The 25838-nt window shown below is 39.2% G+C and overlaps 1 protein-coding gene across 2 annotated transcripts; it reads left to right on the top strand.

Annotated features, from left to right (window-relative positions):
- Positions 1 to 459: 459 nt before the first annotated feature.
- Positions 460 to 23877, top strand: HACD2 (3-hydroxyacyl-CoA dehydratase 2). 2 transcript variants are annotated; one of them, XM_080601107.1, is made up of 7 exons: positions 460 to 692; positions 5547 to 5664; positions 6018 to 6036; positions 10889 to 10977; positions 16950 to 17071; positions 17733 to 17911; positions 20139 to 23877. In XM_080601107.1, exons 1-7 carry the CDS (start codon positions 562 to 564, stop codon positions 20219 to 20221), a joined length of 741 nt encoding a protein of 246 aa, XP_080457233.1. In that variant the 5' UTR covers positions 460 to 561; the 3' UTR covers positions 20222 to 23877. The 2 variants fall into 2 exon arrangements, with proteins under 2 accessions (XP_080457233.1, XP_080457234.1); XM_080601108.1 differs by lacking the exon at positions 460 to 692 and adding an exon at positions 2816 to 2839.
- The last annotated feature ends 1961 nt before the right edge of the window (positions 23878 to 25838 follow it).

Below are 25838 nucleotides of genomic sequence, written 5' to 3' on the forward strand. Positions count from 1 at the left end.
CCCTAAAAACGATGCCTGAATTTGTGCTTCTATCAAAGCAACGTTATCTGGGTTTCTGCTATTGCACGAACTTCCATCAGAATGAGCTAAAGCCTTGGCTGCACTCTGCTTCGGCAGTTTGCTGACCTATAAAAATGCTGAAAACCCACAAAACACCCCAAAGACAACCTCAATTTGAGAACTATTAATTTCTCTGAGGAAATTACAGACCTATTTCGTCCTGCTGGAGTGACAGCACATTTTTAACCTTCGAAGATGCGACTGAAAGGGGAAGGGGGCGGGGGCTGTGGGGACACCTCAGTGCCCGCAGGGCGAAGAGGGGCTGTGGGGACACCTCGTTCCCCTTAGGGGGACTTGGAAATACCCCGCGGGGCGCCAAGGGGAAGCTCCTCCCCCCTCAGGGCGGCTGCGGGCCGGGCCGGGCCGGGCCGGGCCGGGCCGGGGGCGGTGTCGGGGCGGCCCTGCCCTCCCTGCCCTCCTCTAAGATGGCGGCGGCGGCGCCGGGGAGGCTCCTCCTCGCCGTACGCTGAGAGCGGGCGGAGGCCGCGGGAGCGCCGCAACATGGCGGCGGCTGGCGGCGCCGGCAGCCGGGCGGATAACGGCTACGGGAGCCAGCAGCCGCGGCGGAGGAAGGGCCCGGGCGCGCTGGCCACGGCCTACCTCGTTATTTACAACGTGGTGATGACGGCGGGGTAAGAGCCGGGCGGGGAGCGGGGGCTCGCCGGGGCCGGGGCAGCAGCGCCCGCTTGCTGCCGGGCTCCCCTCGGCGCCCGCCCGCAGCCCCGGCGAAACTTACCCGGGGCCGGCCGCGGCTCGGGGTCCCCCGGCGCCTGGATCCCCCCCCCCCCCGACATTCGGGGGCTGGAACGGGGCCGGCGGGGGAGCCCTGGCGGGGCGAGGCGGGCGTCCCCGGTCCCCCGGCTCCCCCTCCGTCTCGGTCGCCCCTCGCCCCCCACGAGGCGCCGGCCCTGCCGGGCTCCGTGTGTGTAGCGGGGGGACACGGGCAGCGGTGGGTGCGCCCCTGGGCACGGCGACAGAAGCTGCAGCGTGCTCACGTTGGGCTGAAGGAGATTTTCGTTATTATTATTATGTATGTTTTTTAAGAGGCTGTAGAGTGTTACTGGGACCTGGATGAAAGTAGTTCTTTTGGGAGGTTGAGGATATTTGGGTGGTAGGAGGAGGAAGGAGCCTTAGAGGGGATCCTGGATGAGCCAGTTCCCCGCTGGGTAAGGCCGGGTGGGTGAGGCGTCAGGCAGGAGGACTGGTCTTGCACCTGTGGGGCAAGGCTGGTGCAGAATTAGTGCAGGTAAGGCTGGCGGTTGGACTCGCGATACTTATCTTAGCTGCTGACGGTTGGTGCTATTTCAGCTTATAAAGTGCTTGTGAGGAACAAAGGTAACCCGCGGGGGAGATCACAGTTCTTGCAAGGTGCTCGTTACACATCGCCCAGTAGGTGCCTTGCTGCGAAATGGAGCTGCTGGGAAGACCCGTGGCCCCATACGGTATTTGCAGGGTGTTTTGCTTAGAGGGGGAATGGTAATTACCCACCAGTTTGATATTATTTAATCATCTTTCTTTTTTTTTTCTTTCAAGCAGAAATATGTAATTACCTGAACAGTGAAACACAATACTGGCAGTCAGGAGCTCTCTTCTTTTCGGTTTTTGTGATAACCCTGCACAGTGTTAACAAGTTAACTTCTCTGAGTTCTTAGAAATAAAAGCACCTGCTCGTTGGTATACTGATACTTAATTCACTTATCTTTATAAACGATCTCAAAAACCTGAGACAGAAATTGTAGTAGAAATAGAAAGGTTTTCTTAAACATCGTGAACTTTTTATCATGGCATGCAAGCTCCTGGTTGTATGAAACTTCTGCAAAAGAAAAAATAAAATCCAGGTGTTGGAAACTAGAATCAAATAACATAAATCTGTACTTCAGTTCCGGATGCCACATAAATCTTGGTCGTGATGTTACTTGTTTTCCTGATTTATACCAAACTATCTAGAAAAGTCCAGTCTGGTGAGATGTGATACTTCAGCGTGAGCTGCTGCTTCTGGAAATATGTATGGTTAGATGATATCTGCAATTTGGGGAGCTACCAGACAATTCCTGTAACGAGTGTTCACATCTCTGCACTGTCACTCACTGCTGTTCTTTTGGGGCAGGTCACTAAGGGCTCTGACTGATAACTTGGTTTCAAATAAGCAAGGATTTTTGTGCTTCCCTGGCTGCTACTGTTGAAATTTGGCAACATACAACATCGACCACAGAAAAAAAATAAGTATTTTCTTCTAAAGGCTTCATAATAAGGTAGTTTTTCAGGAGTTGTTTGACAGAAGCTCAGTTCTTCATATAAGATTGACACACAGGTGATGGCAGTAATGAGTTACTGTCCCTATGTCAATCAGAGTGCTCAGGCTCAGTTCCCCAGACAGCACTGCCTTGGAAAGACAACAGTGAAATGAAAGCACAAAAAATTCTGAGGTGCCCAGATGATAAAAGTGATGCTGCAAAAGAACGCAGCAGCTTTGTCATGCAGTGGTATGCAATAAAGCATATGTTCTAAAATCTTAGTTGTTGGCTTTATTTTAAATGGATGAAGTGACAATCGAAAATCTCCGTGCAATTATATTTACTTTGCCTTTATCTTGACTTAGCTGAAGTGAATGTATTGACTCTAAAACTAATTGACCTTATTTCTGATTTTATCCTGTAGAGCACGTAGTATATGGATTCTTGGTAATACGACGGCTTTTGCAAGAGCAAAACAGTACAGAAAGTATATATACCTGTGGATCTCCAAATGAAGCTGCACACGCTTACTTTTTAGTTCACGTGTGGGTGGGTGTTTTCTTTCAGAAAATGGACCCTGGTGTCTTACAGCAGGAAATAACCAGTGCTGCAGTGGTTCTCAGCTGTACTTGGTGGGTTTGCTGACCATGGTTCAGTACATTGAGCTGAAGAAAGGGCAGTGTCTTTCTTCTCTTACATTTAGTCAGTTTGTTATTTGCCTGTCACAGCATGGCAGTGCAGTTATGCTTGACCTGGCAGAGGCAGTTCTTTCTGGAGACATAGGTGGAGAATAGAAATTATTTCTTAAAAAGTGTGGTTGGCTGAAATCACTGGATGATAGGGATGGGGGCTCGCTGTTAGTTAGTGTGTAAATGTTTGGTAAGCTGCTTCAACATGTGATCGTGTCTCTTATTTTCAGCCAAGTGCGATAGCTGACTAGGACTTCTAGGTAGAAGTAGCTGATGGTGGTATATACAATGAATTTTGAATGGATTTCACTCAGCAAGATAGTTCTTAACATAATAACTTTTGAATTTACAAGAGTCTGTGTTACTGTGCTGAGCAAAGAGTGCTCTGAGTTACAGGTTTCGTTGTCCACGTCTTCAGTGAGTGGTTGCTGAGAGTCAAAGTGCACTTCTTCCCTTTTCAGGTTCATTTTCTCTGTAGCTTTGCCATATTCTCTCTTTGCATAAACAAAGCAGAACTTCAGTGAACTTTGCACATTTTTTAATTAAACTAAGGCATTAAACTAGTGTCCTGAGCATGAAGTTTGCTTATCAAGTCTGAGCAGCTGAAAGTATTAAAAAAAAAAAGTGTGTATTCCATATTCATTTTCCATAACTGGGATTAATCAAAGAGTATAAAAGTCTAGCTTGAAGTCTATATCCATGGCAGTTTTTATTTAGTGATACACCAACTACAGTTGGTCTATCAGGTAGAATTTAGTGTGTAGGTCACAGAAAGCTGCAAGAATTAACTTCTCGCTTAGCCTGCACGTGACAGTGGTGCCTTTTCCTGACCTTTTAAACTGCTCACCAGGTTTCTTTTTTATTTGATCTTACTGCACTCGCCTACTTCTATTTCATTTTCCATAGTCGTAGAGGGAGGAGAACTGTCTAAGAAATGCAGAAGCAGGACAGAGGCACTGAAAGCTTTGACACCAAGTAGGCACATCCTTTAACTTTGTGCAGATTCATGATTTGATGTGTATTAAATGCTCTTTGAAGGACAGTAATTTACTGTGGAGGGTGGAGAAGATGAGCAAGGGGCCGGAGCCCTTGCCTGAGAACAGTTGGCTGCAGGCGCCAACAAGCACTGCTATCTTGTGCAACCTGAGAAGTTACTCAATTCCCCGAAGTTTCTCAACAAACAGGGAAGATTAGGAAAAACAGAGAAACTGACAGATACGAACAGGACAATGAACATACTGTGAGTTCTTACTCCAAAAGAGGAACATTCAGTGGGAAGGGACAGGGTCCATTGCAAGGGACAGTGGTTGATCCTGCGGTGCTTCCTGCTTTATGCTGCACTGGGGTCCAAATAAGAAATTCATCTGATCCTTTATAAACAGGAGTTACTTGGCAAGTGTCTGTCTTCTGGTTTCACAAAACAGCTTTAACAGAAACAGCTTTATACTACCGACAAAAGGGGAGCTTGTTCCTTGCTCCCCATCTCTCTTTCCACTCCTGTTGCTTGTCTTTCATGCGCGTCTTCTGAGAAGTCCAGGCAGAAATGAAATAGCTTTTTTGCAGTCCTATTAAAAGCATTGTTATAAGCACAAACTGGGATGCCAGAGTTGCTTGTTATTGAAAGATCTGCACTTCACAGTATATTTCAAACAACAAAGTATTACATTTGGGACAATATTTGTAAACACATCATAATACTTAATTACCAGGGACTGTGAAGAAATTCTTTTGGAAAACCACAGCTGCAGATTTTTTCAAGGGTAAAAAGGTGTTGTGTACTTAGGAGACTCTCTGTATGCCTGCAGACACTTCCAGTGAGGTGCACGGCTGTTAGCAGAGGCACTTGGTGACTGCTAGCACAAGCTTTGTGCCAGCGCTTCTGGGTTTGGCAGGAGGTGGAGGTGGGGTAGGGCGGCATTAGGAATAGGTGAGGTCAGCGCGGGAACAGCAGAGTCTGTGAGAAGTTGGGGAGCTGCCGGCAGGGATTTCCCTTCATCAAGCTCTTCTGCCCGTGTTTGCCACAAGCAATTGGAAACTGAAGTTAACTGGAGATGCTAATTTCAGGTGGAAGGGTATTTGAGCAGAGCGTAGCCACCTTAGTTCTGTGGCTTGTCCGGGACTTAAAACGGTTGCTTTCTGAGTCTTGTTTGCTTTTATGTCACAGTTCTTTAAGTTACGGAGTGGCAGGAGATCCTAGCAGTAAATGGTTTTGTGTTTTGAATAAACAACGTCTGATGCCAATCTTATTTAAAATGTCGTGAGTACCCTTCATAACTTAACTAAATACAGCTTACTGAAAAATAAATCCAGGTAATAAAGATATTGGTATCATGCTGGTGCTGTACAATGTTTAAAAATGCATAATATTTAACTTTGGTAAATTTGCAGAGAATCCAAATATTGAATGTTTTTGGTGTTGCAGAGAGTAGGCAAAAAGTTCCTATCTTTCAAAGCAGTTATATATCTGTTGCCTTCCCACATATTGAAAGAGACGTTATGGGTTTCTTTGTGTTTATGCTCTACTTAATGTCTCCTTATCTCAGACTTTTTTCCTCTCTTTCAGATGGCTTGTTATTGCAGTTGGTCTAGTTCGAGCATACCTGGCTAAAGGTAGCTACCATAGCCTTTACTACTCAATAGAAAAGCCCCTGAAATTCTTCCAAACTGGAGCTTTGCTTGAGGTAGGTGTAGTTGTCTTCCCCAGAGGTACTTATATTTTTGTGTTTTGTTTAGTAGAAAAAAGGCAGCCTTTGAACGCTACTTTCTAGGTACCATGTTCTTCATTAGCATTTGTAGGGTAATTGAAGGTAAATATAACTCAAGAAATAAGTTCAGCACTTGTGTGACATATTTCCTTCTACCAAGCAGTGAAGGAGCCTACTGTCTGCTATTTAGCTTGGGCAGCAGAGCTAAATAGTAAGCTTAATATCTGAGGTATAAATATTGAATCGTAAGCTCTTGCGATAGAACTAAATGTATTTATAAATTGCTTCATTTGAAATGTTAGTAATTTGATTTTTTCTTTTTGTTCTAGATTCTGCACTGTGCATTTGGTAAGCCTGCAAACTTTTTCAGTTTTATTCATAGAAAACTGTACTTTTAGTGGTATATCAGCACTAAAAGATGTTATGGTCTGTGAATTTTCAGGTTTAATTCTTGCATAACCCCCTAATTTTTGCTTGAAGCACATTGCACTTTTTTACTAAATAATTTGACAAGTCAGAAAAAGGATAATACAACAGCTTTTAATCACTTGACGTTCTATTTTTTTATCTAGATCCTTCCAACATTACAAATTACAGCGGTTTATAAATGTTTTATAGTAGATCATGACTCTCCATTCTCTGCATGCTATAATCTTCTGTACCAAGCTCTCTTTCCTCAGATCCTACTTCTAGCTGCAAGTAATTTAAATTCTAATGAAAATGACAGCTCAAGCACATAAACTTTGCCCATGTCCATAGCGCATAAGCATGTGCTATGAAATTGGGAAGGGGGAAGCCACTCTTTATCCCAGATTTCACTGTGCTTTAGTGGAACTGTTTGTGAGAACTAGAGTCACTTAAGACTTGAGTTGACAATTCTCGTTAGCCTACTACTGCAAGGCCTGGTAGGTTGGTGGTAGGCACTTAGCTGTGTGTCGGTAGCAGTGTCATGAATCAGTTAACCTGAAGAGTCTCATGTTTGAGGGACAGAGTTGCATTTTGTCTGGTTTGTTAGTCCTTACAAGTAGTGAATATTTTGGCCTTAGCATCTGGATTGTTTGTTTGCAGAACGGGTGATGTAGAAATATCTGCAAGATCAAAGCCACCGTGCTTTAATAGGGAGCGGTGCCTGTCTGCGCCTTGGCTTTAGCTCTGAATTTTTCTGAACCCAGCCTTCATGAAGAGACAGTTTTATGTTCTGGTGGTTAGTCTTGTGGTTTTACATATAAGTGTCTGAGCTCCTATCTAGATGTTTACTAGCTGCTATTTGAAGAATAAGATAGCATTAAGGTTCCTAAAGCCACAGCAACAAACCTGTCATTTTTCACGTATAATGCAATCCATCTAAATACTAGATGTATTTAGGTGTATCACTAGGTGTAACCGGTAAGCTCATACTGATTTTCTGTTTCAAAGATTTTACTGAATAATTATATGCAGTAGTTGGGAAACTTTAAAACATTTTCATACATTTGTCAGCAGAGGGCAGTGTAATTCTGTATTTGATACAGTAGTTCTTGCCTTCCTCCATAATTAGGTTACTCTGAAAATGTTACCTTACAAAAGGCAGTTTGAAGACTATGCCCAGGTCATACCAAGAAATGAGGGATCAGATGCTCTTCAAATTAATGTAAAGCCTGCTTAGTATAAACCTGTTGGTGTACAGAGATACCTACAGTTTAGGTGAAGGAAAAGCACGTGCTACTACTGACTTTCAAGCAACTTGAGTTTTCTGAACATTCTTGAAAATAAAATATTTGTCTGCCCAGTAAATGTTTGATCCTCTCCAGAGCTTCACTTCATCTCTTCTATCTTGGAAGTGATGTTTCCACTATAAATAAATTATTTTCAAATGTCATCTACTCAGTTTGTTTGAATTAATTGTAATTAGTATACAAGATTTTGTGAGCACTCCTGTTAGTTTAACTAAGCAGAAAATAGCTGTGTGCATTGGTCTTTGGTGGATGTTCTAACACAGAACTTGACATTAAGCATCTAAATATACAGCCATTGCAATCACTTCAGAAAAGCAGAGGCATTAGCTATTAAAACAAATACAACTGTCATGAATAGGAATTTATCATATAGTTGCCTGTGTTGCCAAGGTGGTCCTTTTGATCCCATTTCATTTTACTAAATCTCAGTTATTGTTTTTTTTACCTGAATTAGTCCATACTTAGTTTAAAAAAAAACAAAAACACCTTTTTGACAGATTTTGAAGTCCTATTTAACAACTGTCAAGAAGTTGTTAAATTTCAGGCTCCTGGGCCAGAAAAAAAGCTAATAAAATGTTCTTTTACCATGCTAAAGCTAATGCAGAAGCACAAGAGCTCCCATGTCTTGCTGTTTTCTTAAGGTAAACTTGTGCGCAGATGTTAACTCTAAGAAGTAGAGTCTAAGAATTCTTTTGGATTATCTTTTCCGTACTCTCTAGAATATATGTCCATGCAGTTGAATAGTAGAAGTAGTTCTGTGTTGCTGCCTTCCAGGCTGCTGCAGAGCAGGGAACAAGCTGACTGTACCAGCTTGATTGTGTGCAATGTTAATAATCCTGGCTGAGTTGAAATGAGGTGTGGATCCATTTAGCCCATGTTATCCTCAGTCACACAAGTTAATGTTAGTGATGAGCGCTATTAGCGGAATGTTGCAACATCTTATGCCATTATAACTCTATCCTTTTTCTTTCCCTAATGTTTTTTTTTTTTTACAAAAAATGCTACTTATAACTGCCCATGGAGGTTTTTTTTCTGTCAGTGGAAGTATTTGTCAGCTAAATGAAATGAGGTTCTCTTACACAGCCAGATACACTGCTGCTTGTCTGCTGTGATGCTGTTTCTGGGTACTACGATGACTGGTTCCAGACTTTGGAGGAATGTTCTAGGTATTATGGAGGGGAGGAAAAGAGTCTTCCTGACTCTGTTAAAAGTTTCTATGTAGGGAGAAGCAGGAAACTTGCAGATTGCTTTGCCCCCTGGAGCTGTTGTTCTCTTTCGACAGAAAAACTGGGCAATGACAGATGGTTGTGCATACCAGCATAACTTTTCTCTCTACGTCTTTTCAGTAGAATCTGAAACATTAGCATCTGTGAGATACATTCTTCAAAACATGAAGATTGATAGAGGAATGTTTCTAACAAGCATGGTTGAGAACGTAACTTTGGCATGTGGAGAAGGAGAGCTTTACACGGAGAGAGGATGTATTGTGTAGTACAGACACCAAGTGGAGAGATGGAAGGTCAAGTAAATGGAAAGGGAACATTCAGTTCCTTGACTTGTGTAGCAGACAACCCAAGCGCATGAATAGCACTGATAGCACGGGAGAGCTTCTGTCTGGAGGAACTTGGTAAGGAAAGAGGTGATAGGAGTCCCCAAAATGAAGAAGCTGCAGTGGGAGGGGTCGTGAAGGGAATGGAGAAAAGCAAGAAAGCTGTGGTAAGTACAAGCCCAACCTACAGGATCGCTACAGTACCAGCCCTCATACCACAGTGGTGCTTACTGGTAGCCCTTTGGTAAGCTGGTGTTGATGCTGATCGACTTTGAATTATCCTGTCTAGTTAGGAAGGATAGAAGAGCTCCACCTTTAAGCTATGCATACCACCTGGTCTCAGCTGGGATCCTCCTGGGAGACAACTTGTTGGACTTAAAGGATTTTCTGCTGGAGGTGGGAGGCTTAGTCCAGGACCTGGGAGAGGTGTGGGCAAAGCTTGCTTGGTGCTTGCTTCGGGACCAGAGAGCCCTCTGTCTGCCAAGACCTGCTCCAGCATGTGCAGTGTTAAGTAACTGGTGACGTGCTTTTAAAGATGCTGAATTTAAAACCGTCTGTCAGATGCCTTTTTAATGCAATTAGTAAATAATTAGAGGCGAGTAGAGGTTACATAAATCACAGCTAGCGAATTCGCGAATCACTGAATTCGATCTCATGTTTTTGGCTTAGGCTGGCATTGTCTTGGCCATAACAAAAAATCTTCTCTTACTGTGTGGTAATCTCGGATGGTTCCTACAGAGTCTTTTTGGCTTGTTTAGAGATTCATTTTCAAGAGCATCAGGTTATTTTGTTTAGGAAGGGATGATACAAACCATATAAAAGAAAAGGTATTGTAGGTGTGAGCCTCTAATGAGCTCAGATTGTGGGATTTTATGGCACCCCCTTTTGTGTTGTCTCAGTAACACAAATTCTGCCTTGATGTTTTATAATCAGAAACCAGGTTATGAACAATGCATTATAAAATCAAAGAAAACTATACAGTTTTTTCTATTTTCTCTGAAAAAATGATTAAACATAGTGACTGAAATTAATTCTAATGAAACTTGCTTTTAGCTTTTCTTATTCTTCATCTTTCTCCCACTTTCTAACTTTTTCTTGTTTCTGAGCCTGTTGTGCTGCTTGCTGTGGTTTGCATTTGTTTTAGAACACACTTGTTACAGTATTTTAGCAGTTACAACTGCTCTTGCATTTGTCTTCATCATGCTGCTGGAAGAAAACAAAACTTTGCTGTAGAGTTTAGATATTTTGTCATCTTGCAATCTAAAACTACTGCTCTGTCTCATACCTGGTTGTGTAAGACCCTTTAAAAGTCAGTTTAATTGGCACCTCCGAACTTGCCCAGAAGAGCCAGTTAAATCTGCTTCTTTGAGAAAAATATTTAAATTGTTTCTGTACCTATCAGTGCATGAACTATTCCTTGTTTTTGTTTTATTTTTAAAAGTTTTATTCCCAGGAAGGAATTATAACTGTATCTAGCAGAATATGGGGTAGGACTTTGTTTCTTCAAAGCAGTTGTATTTTTTTGTTTGCTGTTTTGGGGGATACACGGTGCAAAACATCTCGATTGTTTTACCTTTTAAATCATGATAATTAAGAGAATCTTGAATATTTTAATTAAACAGGTTTTATTTGAGAGATGGAGTTAGCTTCAATCAAATAGCTTCTGGGATACATTCGGTTGTTTTATGTATTCGTGATGTGATTTCAACAAGGCCAATTACTTTTATTTGCATTTTGATATACAAAGTCCCAGTCAGGGGATTGCATTGTCTTATGCTTTGTAAACACACCATGGGACGGACTTCATACACTCAAATTAAAAAACTTCTTTCCTTCCAGAAAGTTCAAATAACTGGACCTTGGCTTAGCTGTACTTTATTTCACCACCCCCATCCCAATGGTCGGGGATCTTTACTAATTCCAAAATATCTTCCAGGCATTGTTCCCTCTTCTGTTGTTCTGACTGCTTTCCAAGTGATGTCAAGGGTTTTCCTGACCTGGGCAGTAACACATAGTGTAAAAGAGGTAAGTTAAGCTACAAAATAGATTGCAAAAAATAATTATCCATGCTGAAAAGCAATTGATGATTGCTTTTTCATTTTCCTCAAAATGTCTTGTGTTGTATCGCAACATGTGAAATGTTGTGAGTCTGTGTGGATCAAAGGAAATAAAAATAAATCTGACATCATCTCTTCTTGATAATCAAATAGATTGAGTTATGAGTTTCTTGCTGCAACACAACTAGCTCCTGAATAGCCTTTGTAGTCTGTACTGAAAGCCGAGCAGGAGGTTTCCAGTATGTAATCTGGACCCCAGAATTTGGGACAGAATTCTTGTGTTGATCTCGCTAGTGCCATATTCAATAGCAAAATGTCCTCACCGTCCCTGTCTGTACTATATGATTTGCTGTCTGTGCCACAGTATGTGGAAGCTCCCCCTTAAATGATTGTCCAGCAATCCCCATGTTTTCCCTCATCACTTTTCCAGGATAATCTTCCCTCTGTCCTTCATTAATCTTTCTTGCATTCAAGCGTAAGTGGGTTTGGGGTTCTTGGTTATTGTATGCCATAACAAATATTGCTGTACTTTACCAAATGTCTGCAGAATCTTCTGGAAGCAATCTTATTTGAAAATTATTCCCAACTGACAGCTATTTTAATATCTGAACATGCCTTAATTGAAATAGATAATGCTGACTGACTTCATATTATCTGAATACCTTGCAGTAGCTCACATATGCTGCATCTTTGCTGTTACTTTAGCCGGTTGATCTTTGTCTCATTAAAGAAAGAAATTACTCTTGATGTCAGTGTGGCTGACCAACTAAGTGATATTCTTCTAGTGATAGTCTTCTACATATAAAAGGTATTTTGTGACTTGACATGGAGAGTGTCTTAAAGAGCTTGTGTCGTTGCCAAGTCTTCAAGGAAGCTGCTGTGTCTTCATTACTCCAACACCTGTTACCAGAATGTCCACCCATAGGTAGAGTAATACAAGTCACTGTAGTTCCTAATAATTAACTGCCCTTTCTAATATTATAATGCCTGTTCATGTGGAGCCATAGTTTTGTGCTATTCCTCAAGTATGAATGTTATTTTTCTCAGGAAACTTAAAATCTTGTAAATATTTATCTTCTGACAGATTTTACTTTTTGTGCAAATAAAAGAACTCTAGTCCCTGTCAGTTCAGTGGGGATAAATGCTAGGTTCTGAACAAAAAGGGTATAATTCCAAGACACTGTATATTAAATACAAATGTAAAGTATTTTAAAGAAATATGTCTGTAATTTTGCTTGTTGCCTGTATATTGTTGGAGTACCTGGTGCTTCAAAACTAGCAATAATCTGTTTTTATGAATTGTCTCCTGGCTTGAAGTAATCCAAAATGTTAAAGACTGAATGACCTAGGTTAAAACAATTCCATGTGTTATCTGCAAGACATCAAAGGGAAGTCTGTAAAATGATTGTGGGTTAGATTTTTTAAACTTGTGCCCACATTCTCACCAGAAAAAGAACAGCAAAATGGGAGAATAAACAAGAAAGTTTAGCCTAACTAATTCAGTTTTTAATAAGGATTATTCCAACATTATTGCATGTTTTTTTTTCCTCTCACACTTATGTGGTCTTTTTGTTAAATTCTTAAGAAGAGACTGTCCTATGTGTTAAACTTTTTTAATGTCTCAAAGTGGGCATAAGAATGATGAGGAATCCTGTGATGAGTTTTTCACCTCTGACTTAGTGGTAATAAATCTCACCCCACCTTCACCCCAAGCAGAGAGCATGCAGTCTCACCTGAGGAGATGTATTTAAAGTGTCACAAGTGTTCTACTTTTTCTAAAGGGCTGTCTGCACAAGTGAGCTCCATGCTGAAGTCCAGGATAAAATTCTCACACAGCTTTATGGAACTTGTAAGCTATGCAGTTGCATGATGAGGTTCTTGTAAAATAAAACTCAATTTTCCTCTTTAACTTTTTGAGTGACAGTTGTTCAATATATTGCTTTTCCAGACTGCTTTCATATATAACGTGGTTAAAAGAAGAAAAATCTGTATTGCATCCCTCCTTTCTGTCAGAATACACTTCTAGATACGTGATGTGATTTGAAGCATGCTTCTTGCCACTAACATGTTTGTGCTTTTTGTTTACTTTAGTGATGATGTGTTGTTAAATTCAACATGAAAGTATCTATTATAAATGTTAAAGCATGGCAAATGTTAAAGCACTGCACAATTCTCGGAGTTGCAATGAGATTTTCTCTTGCCTCCACAATATAAGTAGCTGTTGGCTTACTGGAGAAGGGTCTGGCATGTAATACGGTACTCGTAGTCCAGAAAATACTGTTTTGTCATTATATTGGAAAGCAATTGGCTTGGTGAATTTTGCTACTTCTCCTACAAAGGAGGGAAAGGAATGAGGAGCGAAGGGCTAGGAGAAAGTAGGCATAGGAGAACGGAAGGTGCCCTTCAGATCGAAATTCTCTTTGAATTTATGTGAACAGTGAGATCGTGTGGTGACATCGTAGCAGGCCTTTGTGGAGTTCAGTGTGACACCCAGTTCTGGTAGATAATTAAAAGAAGTACTAGCAGTGGTTTAAAGTTTATCAAATTGGGTGCAGGTACGATGATAAGTAGCGTAAGTATTTAGAGGAACCTTTATAGAACACAGTCGAAAGGCATGGTGTAACGACGTACAGCTTACTGAGCAGATCATTAAGACTCCAGCATCTGCTGCAGTGAACTTGACAATCGTAAACATACTTAAATTAAAAATATAAGAGAACAGTAATTTTTATCATTTAAGATTGAGTTGTAGTAAAAGAAGTCCCCAATGGAAGGTTCAGAACTCTGAATGGGTTAGTTGACAGGCCTAAATCATCACTGCTTTACATCTGTGCAAAATTTGAGTAATTCTGTACAACGCAAATGTCTTTCAGGAGCCTTTATACCTACTGTGAAGCTTTCTTTTTTTTTTAAATCGATGTGCACACAGAACCCAAGCTTTGGAGGGAGATGTGCTGTTTTATCATTATTGTTGCATACCGATGCTGTTTGTACTCATCTGCACTGGATTGCTTCATGATGTGTTTAGCAGAAATTCTCTGTAATCTCTTGCTGTTACTCTTAATATGGAGAAATCTATAGAATTTCTGTGTTCATGGTATTTTAAATGTTTCAAACCTTGCTCAACTTTAAGATAACTTTTCATGCATCAGGAGAACAGTAAAAGCCTCTCAGGCTTTATTTTGACGGTTCCCAACTCTGAATCTCATCTTTGTATCTTAAAAGGCTATTAATCCCTTATATTTTAACACAGATTATCTTGTATTCATAGTCATGAGACAAAATAAAATATATTCAAGACCCCTCCTTGATACATTGGTTTGAAACATCTACTAAAAAAATTATACCCTCGCTATGACTCACCCTAATTAAGGCAGTTGGACAGTAAGTTGTATATGGAGTGTAAAATGTGCTTTGACTTTGTCTATCACCACTTTCAAAGACTGGGATGAAAAGGTGCAGGAAGAGTTCTGAGGCATTACTGGGATTTGTGGTTTGAGAAGTCTGCGGCTTGTTGGCTGTACTGTGCAATGATGTTACAAATGCAGCATTAGCAGGGCCTAAATGAGTAAGGCTCTTGAGAGAGTGCTTTGTAAATCAGTTCCCGAGGGCTTGATAACGTGCATCTCAGACATCTTTATTTGAAGTATTGAGAAATTCAGTCCTCAAAGAGAAGCTCTAATGGTGACAGTCTTCTGACAGATCTGCTAATATGTAAGGAACATGCTCTTTAATGACGAACTTTGGAATGTAGATAAAATATGATGATAAAGTCTATAGCAGTCTTCTGTTCCTCGCTGCACAGGTTTGGAGTGTTTGAAAAATGTATAGGTCGCTCTTATACTGGGAACCGGTGTTTGTTTTTGTAATTTTTTCATTAAGCAGGGACACAAGCAGTAATGTCACAGTCTGTGATTCCTAGTCAAGTGACCTTAACAGGGGGTAGTTCTGTTTATTTTTTTTAAATGTTGTGAACTATTTTAGTAGTTTTCAAATACAGTTCTAGTATTTACATAGATGGGAAAGACTAGACTTGAGAAAGCAATGTTACAAGTTCTGTGGTAGAACTGGATTGTAACTGCCAGGGTTGTTTCTTCTATGTGCATCATTCACTGTTAGCATCCCATTTTTTTTGTCCTTGGTCATGTCCTTGGGTGCTACCTCAAGCTACACATTTTTGTTTGTTGGTTCTACTGACTTCCATAGTTAGGGAAAGAAGTGGGGTGGGTTTCAACATACGGATCAAAGTCTGTGATGCATAAGCTTAGATGAACTCAGAAGCTGCTACTCCTGATTTGACCAGAAGATGCAGCTCTGGAGTGCTTGTGAAGCATGTTGCTCCTTGGGAACAGCGGCATCTGTGTGAAGTGATGCTACCAGGCTGAGAAGTAGGTCTTGTTTGTAAAGCAGGGTCAGGATCCTTTTCTAGATACTGTAGCAGTGTAAAAATAGATTTGGTCTCTTCTCGGGAAATCTTCAAATAAATCTTGGATGTTGTTCTTTTATGGTGATTTAAGGGAGATTAATATATATGGAAATTATATAGTTTCACAGAGTTTCAAGTGAAAAAGAACAAGGCATGTTTGCCGCAAAAGAGATGAAAGTGACTTGAATTGCTATACACAGCAGAAAATGGCATAACAGTAACTCTACATTACAGGATTCCCAAGAGTTTTGTACAATTCTTTCTGGGTTTAGTAGTCGGTAACAAAGTTTTTTTTTTATGGGTAATCATTATGAGCTTTTTTACACACAAATGTATGGCCAGTCCCCTCCTCTGAAAAGGTTTCTGCTTGCCCCTATAATTTCTTGTTCCTTTGTACATGTACTTTGCCCAAGATGAATAGGGTGTACCACCCACACCTACTGACTTCCTTTTCCCTTTTTTCAAGAGTTGGAGGCAAAAAAGAAAATGCAGCCCCTTGTGGTTGAGCTCTTTTTGTTCCCACGGTCCACTAAATTTGGGCTCAAGGTACTCACACAGCTGAGAATTCACAACATGCTTCTGTTGGGTGGCGGGGGGGCTGCATAAAAAATCGTGTGTTCACTCTCAAGAGTTTGTCATGCAGGTATGTGACCCCATATGCTTCTTCATAACTGCTGTTCTATCTGAAACTTAAACCTCGTAATTATGCTCCCAAATTGTAATAATTCATTTTTAAATTCATGCTTTTGAAGGTTCATCTTCAAAATGCAAAGGAAGTAAAAGCTGTTTTAGTAATGTGCTTCTGGAATACAAGCCCTAAGAGGTGTAAAGCAGTGAACCAAAACGATGCCTTGAATATAACCAACATCAGAAAAACAATGCTGCGTGCAGTAAGCAGAAAGAGGAGCAGGGAACAGCGAAGCAGGTAGTTAGTTGTAAAGCTTGCCTGAGGTGACACAACCTGAGCTTCTGGTTCTTCTCTCCTCCAAGCCTGCATCCTGCTGTTAGCTGTCTTGCTGCTGCTCAGAACTAAGACCCAGTTTCTCAAGTGAGAGAGGGAAGCAGTTCTCCTCGTACTCAGAAATAACACTGACTAGGAGCAGAGTGTAAAGTCTAAACCAGATCTCGAGTGTTAGCATCCTCTCTGCTTCCTGCACCAGAAAACAATCACAGGACTGAAGCAGAACCTGGTACTGTATAGGAGTAGGAAGTGTTATGGGTTGTTCTTGGTATTTCAGGGGTTTCTTGCACTAATTTGCGTTGCACAGAATGAGAGATCTTGAGTTTTCTGATCATCAGAACTATTCTTAAGCCAACTAGAAAAATACAGAGCGTGATGAGAAGGGTTTTTTGCCGTTGTTACTAATGTTGCTTTTACGCTTTTTCTTGGAGTCTGTTATCTAAAATGATGCAGTAAAGCAGCCCCTGGGAATTAATTTCTTTGGGGTGTTTAGATCTGGTGAGTAACTAGTAACACTTGCGTTCATATTGAACCTTTTGTTTCTCTCTTGCAGGTACAAACAGAAGATAGTGTCCTGTTGTTTGTAGTGGCCTGGACAATCACTGAGATAATCCGTTACTCTTTTTATACCTTTAGCTTGTTAAACCATCTCCCTTATCTCATAAAATGGGCCAGGTAGGTGGCACAATAGAAATCATAGCCTTTAAAGCACTGTTTTAACAGGGATATTTACCTTTTAAAATAGTTTCGGTACAAAAAGTTAAATTCTGTCCTGGGGTAATTGCCCCATTTATAAATGTGACGTCCTATCTTCTTTCCATCAGATTTGTGTTACAAATACATTAAATGTAAGCTGAGAGTACTTTGCTAAATGGTGCTGAGTTCTGGCAAAGTGATTGTGTTTGTCGGACACTAACACTTAACAGTAAGGGATGGCAGTAAATAAACTGATACTTAACAGTAACCCTTCAATGTTAAGGGTTGTACCTTAGATTGGTGAAAAGCTGGTGAACGCATTGATTAATACTGTGTTTGGCCCTATTTTGATAATATGACCTCTGCCAAAGAGTTCAGAAGCCAAAGTAACAAGCATGGGGGAGAGGAGAGGGAGGAAACAGTTGTAAAAATAGCTTTCAGATTCTCAAAGATAATCTTTAAATAATTCAAACTGGTTGCTGACTTCAATATTCTTGTCTTGCAGTAATGTTCACACCTAATGTTCATATGCTCTAATCAAATAAAAGCTAAGAATTTAAGATTTGAATATCTATAACTTAACAAATACTTTGTCAGTTTGTCAGAGCTTTTAATCCTTTCCTTAAATGTTTTGTTCTAGGTACACGTTGTTTATAGTATTGTATCCAATGGGAGTCTCTGGTGAATTGCTCACAATATATGCTGCATTACCCTTTGTCAGGCAGTCTGGCTTGTATTCCATTAGTTTACCTAACAAGTACAATTTTTCTTTTGACTACTATACATTCCTGATCCTGGTTATGATCTCGTACATTCCAAGTAAGTACAAGTTTGATTTTTTTAAACATTAAAAACAGTATCAGGAAAAGCTAACCATTGGGGGATTTGCATATATACAACTAATGTTGCAAAATTAATTTTGAAAACTATTTAGAGAAGTCAAAACTGCAGGAGTTGCTTTCTACAAACACTTGTAATATAGTAATATTTTTCCCCTCTTATACTTGAAATATAAAAATAAATGTAGTATTTGGCAAATGTTGACTTTTCCTCAATTATGGACTTTCATGAGAACAGGGTTAAAACAGCTTCTTAAAATTTGGTTCATTATCAGGCATAAGAACATTGCTTTTGCAGTAACAGCTAGCAAGGCATTTCTGTTGAATTATCTTGAATCAATGTTATCTTTGGTTGGTATTTCTTTACATGCTATGAAGATTTGGCTTTGCTGCTTAGAAACAGGGATTAGGAACGCATAGGCCCTCAAACAATTTAGATGTGCAAATAGACGTCTAACATGCAGAATGATGTAGTGATGATGTTGCTGCCAGTAGCTGTCTCTGTAGCTGTCTTTATATGAACCTTGTTTGTATAGAATGAAAAAATCATATTCTAAGATTTAAATTTCAGCAGTGTGGCTGTCTGTAATAAGCGCTTACTCTTTCAGTGAACCATCTTGTAATGCTGACATCAAGATTCATAAGTTTTTCCAGCTGTTACAAATGTATGAAAAGGGTTTTTAATATCTGCTCGTCTCCTTCTTCCAAAAACATTGATATTCTGGCTCCTTGGAGTTAGTAATAATATCTTTTGTTCCAGTGAAAATAAACACGCATATTAATTACCTCTTGTGGGGTGGCTAGATCACAGCTGACAGGCCACACAGAAGAGAAGCAGATAAAACCTAGATAATTTTAGCCCTGTTTCTCCTTTAAAATTGCAGTCTCTCAGTTGAAATGTTTTGTGATTCATTATCATTTGTGGGATGTGTAACTTCGATGCAGTCTTTTTTTTATTTTTGAAATCATTTTTGTGAATTGGTATCTTAACTCCATGTACCAACTGTTTGGACTCAATTGGTCTTAGGTACCTTTTCACATGAAGGTATTATGTGTTGTTCCACAGGTACAAGAAAAGCAATGATCATTACATTCATTGATTATACCATAGGTCAGTTATTCATTCATAAAAGCTACCTATTCAGGGGGGTTGTCTTCTTAACCCACAGAAGATCTTGCAAATTTTGGGAAAGTTAGCATCACAAAGAAAGCAAGATTTAAAAACTGTTGCTAAAACTTGAGATTAACATTCTTGATAGCTGCATTTTACCATTTATCTGACTTTAAATATTTAATTTAGTACCTATCTGTCAAAATTGACATCTTGCCAGAAAGGATGTCATTCAGTTTTTTGCATATAGATTTCAACTACTTAGACTTCTAACAGGAATCTTGCGGCTCTGTATTCTGTTATGGTCCTGGACAACTATATTAACTACCTAACACTGGTGGAGTGAAATCAAATGAAATGCAGGCTTGGGGGAAACAATCAGGAGATGAAATACTGGGTAAAGAAAGCCAAAAGAGAAAACAGTAACCTAAAATTTAATTAAATAGTTTTTGGTTGCCCTACATATACTACAAACACTACTGTAACTGATGTCATGTAGGCTGATGCTTGTTTAATTTTCAGAGGGTTCACAAAGATGGAAGTTTAGTCTCTCATGGGAAATTTAGCTTTTGTTGTTTGTTTTCCATTCCCTCCTTTATTCTTCTGCAAACATACTGTGTAATGTAGTCTTAGAAGGAAGAAAGCTTTACATGGAGGATAGAGAGAGATGAAAGAGGCACCAGTTTGCATAAAGTTTGTTAGATTCTGCGAAAGGGACGCTAGAATTATAAGTGAAATCTGGAAGAGTCGTTCTTCTGGAAGGACTTTCATTCCTCATGGTGCTCTTTTTCCTCCCTGCAACATTTTTTTTTATTCTGTGTGTACTGTTCAGGAAACTTTGTCATCCCACTTACACCTGCAGAAGTATAAGAGGGCTTTTCGCCGCCGTTGCCTGAAAATGTCATTGCTCTTGCAAAAATTAAATAGTACCTGAAGTCTAAGGGCAATATTGCTTCTTCTTAAGACAGAAGATGATTAGAGCAGAAAGCGAATAGGCACATTTCCTTTTAACAGAACTGGTGACCTTGAGCGTGACTGTGTGTATTACACTGACACAGAAGCCTGACTTAATACTTCACTTGTGTTTTCTCTTCAGTCTTTCCCCAGCTCTATTTTCATATGCTACATCAGAGGCGAAAGGTGCTTTCCCACACTGAAGAACACAAGAAGTCGGAGTAATTCCAGCTCTTTCAGAACTTTTCAAAGATCAAAATGCTGCAGATTTTCAATACCAAGCGTATTTATAACGAATATACCAAGATAAACTAAGTCAGAGGTAAAAGACCAATAATTTAGCAAGAATAACCAATAAATCTGATTTCACTGAAATTCTACGATGTAAAACATGCAAATAATTTTCAGCTTGCAGTGCTTCAGAAAACTTCTAAACTTTATATGGCTTGGCAGGTAGCCTTTTACTTTTCCTTAAGTGATGTGCTAAAATGGTTTTAATTTACAACTAAATGCCTGAAGGTTACAGTATGAGTGATGAAATTGTACCCACTAAATGCTTGAATTGGGATTATATCACTGATACCTCCTCTTTTTTTGAAGTTTTTGACTGCATGCCAGAAACTGTATGTATTGCTGTGGAAGCAAACAATATGCTCTGGAATGCTTTAGGATTTTGTCAGAGACTCCAGTGGAGAATGTAATCCGGGCAGTGTTTGAATTTAGAAAGGTAGGTTATGTATTTAAAAGGTGATGAGAACAAGAACAGGAAAGCAATTACGGGAAATGAGGGGAATGTGGTTTGTTAGGAATTTAAACAGCAGGGTGTCTGACCAGAGTGTGTTCTTTGAAGATCTTGTTTAAGCTGATTACTCAAATGCTTGTTAATTCAGAGGCTATAATGCTTATCTGAAACATTAAAACTCTAAATACTGCAGCCCTGGATACTTTATTGAATACTAAAAACATAAAAAATACTAACTGTAATATTTCTAGTGATATCAGTAATTAAACAATATAAGGAGGCAGGTCACCCAGAAAGAGGTGCAGTTCTCCCTTTTTGACTTTAAATTATCATCTCTAATCATTGTCCACTATTTCAGTGGTACTCATCTTTCAGTGCTAAGAACTATTTGGTCTACTGTGGAATCATTTGAGGGCTTTTTTCCTCAACATGACTTTTCTTAAGTGACTAATGTGTATTGCTTTGGCACATCCAAACAGGTGCTTCCAGGCACTCAGCTTCTGAAATGTTGCAAAAAACCCTAAATCATAAGTTCGTTTAGTTCTTTTTTTTTAAGCATATTATTTCATATGTTACATTCTGCTTTTGCAGATTGGACAAGCTTTTCCTCATCTGCTCTTCTGAAAGAGCAGAAGAGCTTAGAAAGGTAGATTTTCCAAGGTCTTTGCTTTGGGTTCTCAGGCTAAACCTTGGGAAGGTAAAGCAGAAAATGAAAGGAGTGAGAAAGCCATGTGGTGAAGCAGAATCCACTAATGCTGTGTGAACAGTGGCCCAATTTATGAACAGACTGTACTGGGAGGGGGTGAGAAATGGAAGGGACAAAGGGACTAGGGAGATGAATGGACATCCAAGCAAAGGCAAAAGGAAATGTAGCTAATGGTCTTTGCTCTGTCATGTATTGAAACCTAAACAGTACTGACCTTACCCCAATAGAGCCACTAGACAGCTAAACAAGGGCTTCTCTGACTTCCCTCTTGTAACATCGTGATTTAGTGCATAAATCAGGTGTGATCAGGATACCTGCGATACTAGTCTTGTGTTCTGCCTGCCAGCACCTACCTCCCCCTGGACACGATCCATATCTGTGTCCCAATTATTTGTGCTCCCAGTTCTCCATAAACATAGGGCAGTAAGTACTCAGTGCACTGCCTCTCTGTTCTAGTACTGGGGGAGAGCTGCATTTACAATACTCTTCTTTTTATATTTGTCAGAGCTATATTTGAAAAAAAACTGTATTTTTCACTAACTTCTTTTGGCTCCATCAGAAAGTCTGACTGAATATCCCTAGCACTCAGTAATGTGTAACACCTTGCGTGTTCAACACAAATGGGTCTGGTGTAGGTAGGGAGAGGGTAAGAGACAGTAACAATCGTAGCTTCTATGTTAAACTTTTTGCAGACAGTTGTTGACAGTAATCAAAAATACTGTAGCAACATGCAACCTCGGAGTGCTTTTTGCCTTCAAAGACACAACAATTCAAATTCATTTCTGTTGGGCTATGTATTTCTTTGTTCTGGTTATCTGTGAGAAATGTTGCATTATACATAACTCATTGCTCAAAAGTGTAAACTTCCACCTCTGAACAAAATATATTTTGCTTGTACACGCTCTAAAAGAGGTTAGTGGCAGCATTTCTGAAGAATGTCATCTAAAAGATCTGATTTCATGATGTACTCAGGTTACTGGATGTTGTGGATGCTTAGCTCCTGAAGTTTGTTTTTGTTTGATTCTGTGCCTGCGTACAAGATTTGGATTCAAGTTTGTAGTTCCACTTTGCAGAAGAAATGTGTAATAATGCTGTATGAAACAAACTATTGATGGAATGGTGTACAGATCTGTAGTAGGTAGCACGGGCACTACAGAGAAGCAGGGAGAGCTGCCAATAGGGAGAAGGTTTGTACCACCAGCCTCTTTACTGAGTAAGCTTTGTTATGAAATAGTTAATTGAAAATATTAATTGGCTGTTAGCTTTTTAAAGAAAAAGGAGTTCCTTTTCCTTCTAAAAGAAAAATTAAAGGAAGTTACTTTGATAGTTGGAAATCTTGTCCAAAAAGTAATTAAAGAAACCCTATCTTCTGAAGTACGAAACATTTAGTATATACAAGAGTTCTAGCACTTCAGCTTACAGTGCTTTTTCAAGTTTCCATGGAAATCACTGGAAGGTGATCCTGAGTAAGAACTGTAGTGCAATTCCCTAATATTGCTGGGGTTTTTCCTAATGCTGACTTTGATCAAATGTGTTTTTTTTCTTCTCATAAAATATGAACAAATTTCCCCTTTTCTGTCACTGAAATTGTAATGTGGTATGTGAACTTTATAATAAAAGCGTTGATTAGTACTCTCTTTCACAAATCTAGAAGTTTTTTTTCCCACAAACTATTTACTTGGCTTGCATGTTTTCTGTGAGCATAACCAAACTGCTGCAGCAGACATGTTTTCTGCCTTGGTAGTCTTTGGGTTGCGTGCACTATTGCAGTTGACAATACTTTGTTCTGCCATGCCAGCTTTGACCATGTCAGTCATTACCTTCTAAAAGACCAAGGTTCTTACCAGTGTCTAGTTTACAACTGGAATTGTAGAAATGTTCATATTGTAAATTACAGTAAGATGCAAATTACGATAAATTGTAATTTTTCACAATGTGATGTTTCTATCCAAGTTTTTTTATTTATCACTAGAAAGGTTGGCATTTGTGTGGACCAATCTGCAGTGTCATTTTAAAACCTATTTTTCATCTTAAAATTTTCATGAGTATACATCAAATCGTGTGCTTTGATGTATATTTGTTGGTGAAATTTGGGTGAAAACTATATACAGTCATTTTTGTATTTTTTTCTATGTTGTGAAGAATAAAATTGTAATTTTATAAGTCTGATTCACTAAGATTATTATAAGTTAAATGTATTTTTTGTATATTTAGGAATCTGGTATTACCTGGAGCTCTGAAAGGTTAAGCGAAGACTTTTTATGCATGTTTGAAAGATATTTCTACTTGACAATGCGGTGAAATGGTTTGTATGCGAAAATACTAGTCTGTGTTGTTGCCTTGTGAAATTGATTCTGTGTTCTCTGCCTGGATTTGGTCTACTGACCAGTGATACTAATTGCTATAATCCAAATAAAATAATTCCAAACAAAATATGCTGTACTGTCACTGTTTAGGGAACAAAAGTAGATGCTTGGCAAATGTGGATTAGGGCTGTATTTTTAGTTGTCTGATATAAGCTGTACTTTGCAATTTCAGTGTTTTAGGGGCATACATAACTTTTCAAGCACAAGACACGTTCTAAAATTAATACTGTTACAAGTGCTCTGCTTTTCACTTTTGAAAGATCATAACATGTTAACTGACTCTGTTAACGTTCAAATTTACAACTTCCTGAAGGATCCTCAATAGAATGCCAGCTCTTTGTTCTGCTGTTATCTGTACTCTAGATGGTGATGGTTTTCTACAGAAACAAAATCTTTGGAGTATTCTAAATATAATGGAATGCTTAACTAACGCGACAGAATATTTCAGAGTTGATTTACTAAATATAGTATGTCTGCTACCACAGCAACGTTCTTAGCATTTTTAACGCTTCCTGAGAGAGATTTACATACTGTGTCTAGATTCCATTAATGCTCATAAATAACAAGTTATAATCCTCTAACAGGAACTGAGTAGCAGTTGCAGAGTGCATGCTATTATTCTAGGTGTATGCTTGTCATAAGATTACACAACTACAATGATTTTTTTGTTTTACTGCAGAAGGGATGAAATAATGTTGTCATAACCAGCATCAGCACATTTTACACATGATAGCTGTGACTTGGCGCTACTGTGTAATTAAACATTTCTTTGGAATGTAATGCTGTGAAAAGTGGTGCTGAGCTCCATTTGTGTCTTCGAATAACTATTACTAGTTATGTTTCCTCTTTGCATTTTGAAAACAGTACATGAGGAAACAATTTTTGTTGCCAAGGGCAGCATTAAAAAGTCTGAAAAAGGAAAAGAACTCTGTGTTCCTAAGTAAATTAACTTTACAATAGCTTTTAAGGCTCATCTTAAAGCACTGGCAGTTCCAAACATAAGACGTGAGGGATGATCTCTGCTGGTGTGTTCGGTGTAAAATACAGAGGTGTGAATTTGTGTGATTCCGTTTTATTTGGAATGGACTGAACATATCTAGAGAGTTGGGAGTGATTGATAGATTCAAGCCACCTGACTGCCTGGGCATTCAATATCCAGTGGCTTTTAAATTCTGCTTCCTGTCTGCTAAACTAATACTCTTCCTCACTTGTCAGAATTGTCAGAATTCTGGTATTGTGGTATAAGATAAAGGGTTAAAAGTTTGTGGTGGTTTTTGAAGGCTATCCTTGAAGCAGTTGTGAAATTATAAATTCAGATAGAAAATTTAAAATGCTTCTAATCTTGGTCACTGATTTCTAAAATAATACTTTCCTTTACAGATTAAAATAAAAAATAAAGCCCTTTTTATGTTTTCACAAATTAACTTGGGATTAGTATTTTCAGAGGTTTGTTTTTCTTTGATGTGCGGGCGTTACCGATCTTAACAAAAGATGTTACTGTCAACATATTTAATTTTTCTAGTCTAAAGTAGGTGCATGTTATTTCAATCCTGCCCCATAAAAGCAAAATTCACAATGCTTAAATACTTGCATGTCTATTTATACTTGCCAAAGCACAAACCCTAAGGTCTCATGACAAACTCCTGCTCTTTAGATGAAATTAATTCAGCCTAGTTTGTACAAAGAAATTTGATGTCATACCCAATATGACTTAGAGATGTTTGTACTAGGAAATTCATTATTGGAAGTCTGCAGAGGCTTATTTTGCTGAAATGTGAACACTGAGTTGCATTTTCTCCTGTTTTTTGACTCACTGCTTCAGACAGTCTGCACAGACTTTGCAAACCATCTGTAGCTGTTATTTAGGCACTGTTAAAATATATAAATATCACTTACAGCAAGCCTATGGTAAAAACACACTTTGCAAGTTCAGGTGCTCCAACTAGAGAATCATAGCTGCTGTGTAATCCCAAATGTATGCCTAACCAAAAAAAAAAAAAAGCCATTGGGGGATGATGCAGAAAGTGG

Source organism: Anser brachyrhynchus (assembly GCF_964034855.1).
Source record: "Anser brachyrhynchus genome assembly, chromosome: 7".
NCBI lineage: Eukaryota > Metazoa > Chordata > Aves > Anseriformes > Anatidae > Anser > Anser brachyrhynchus.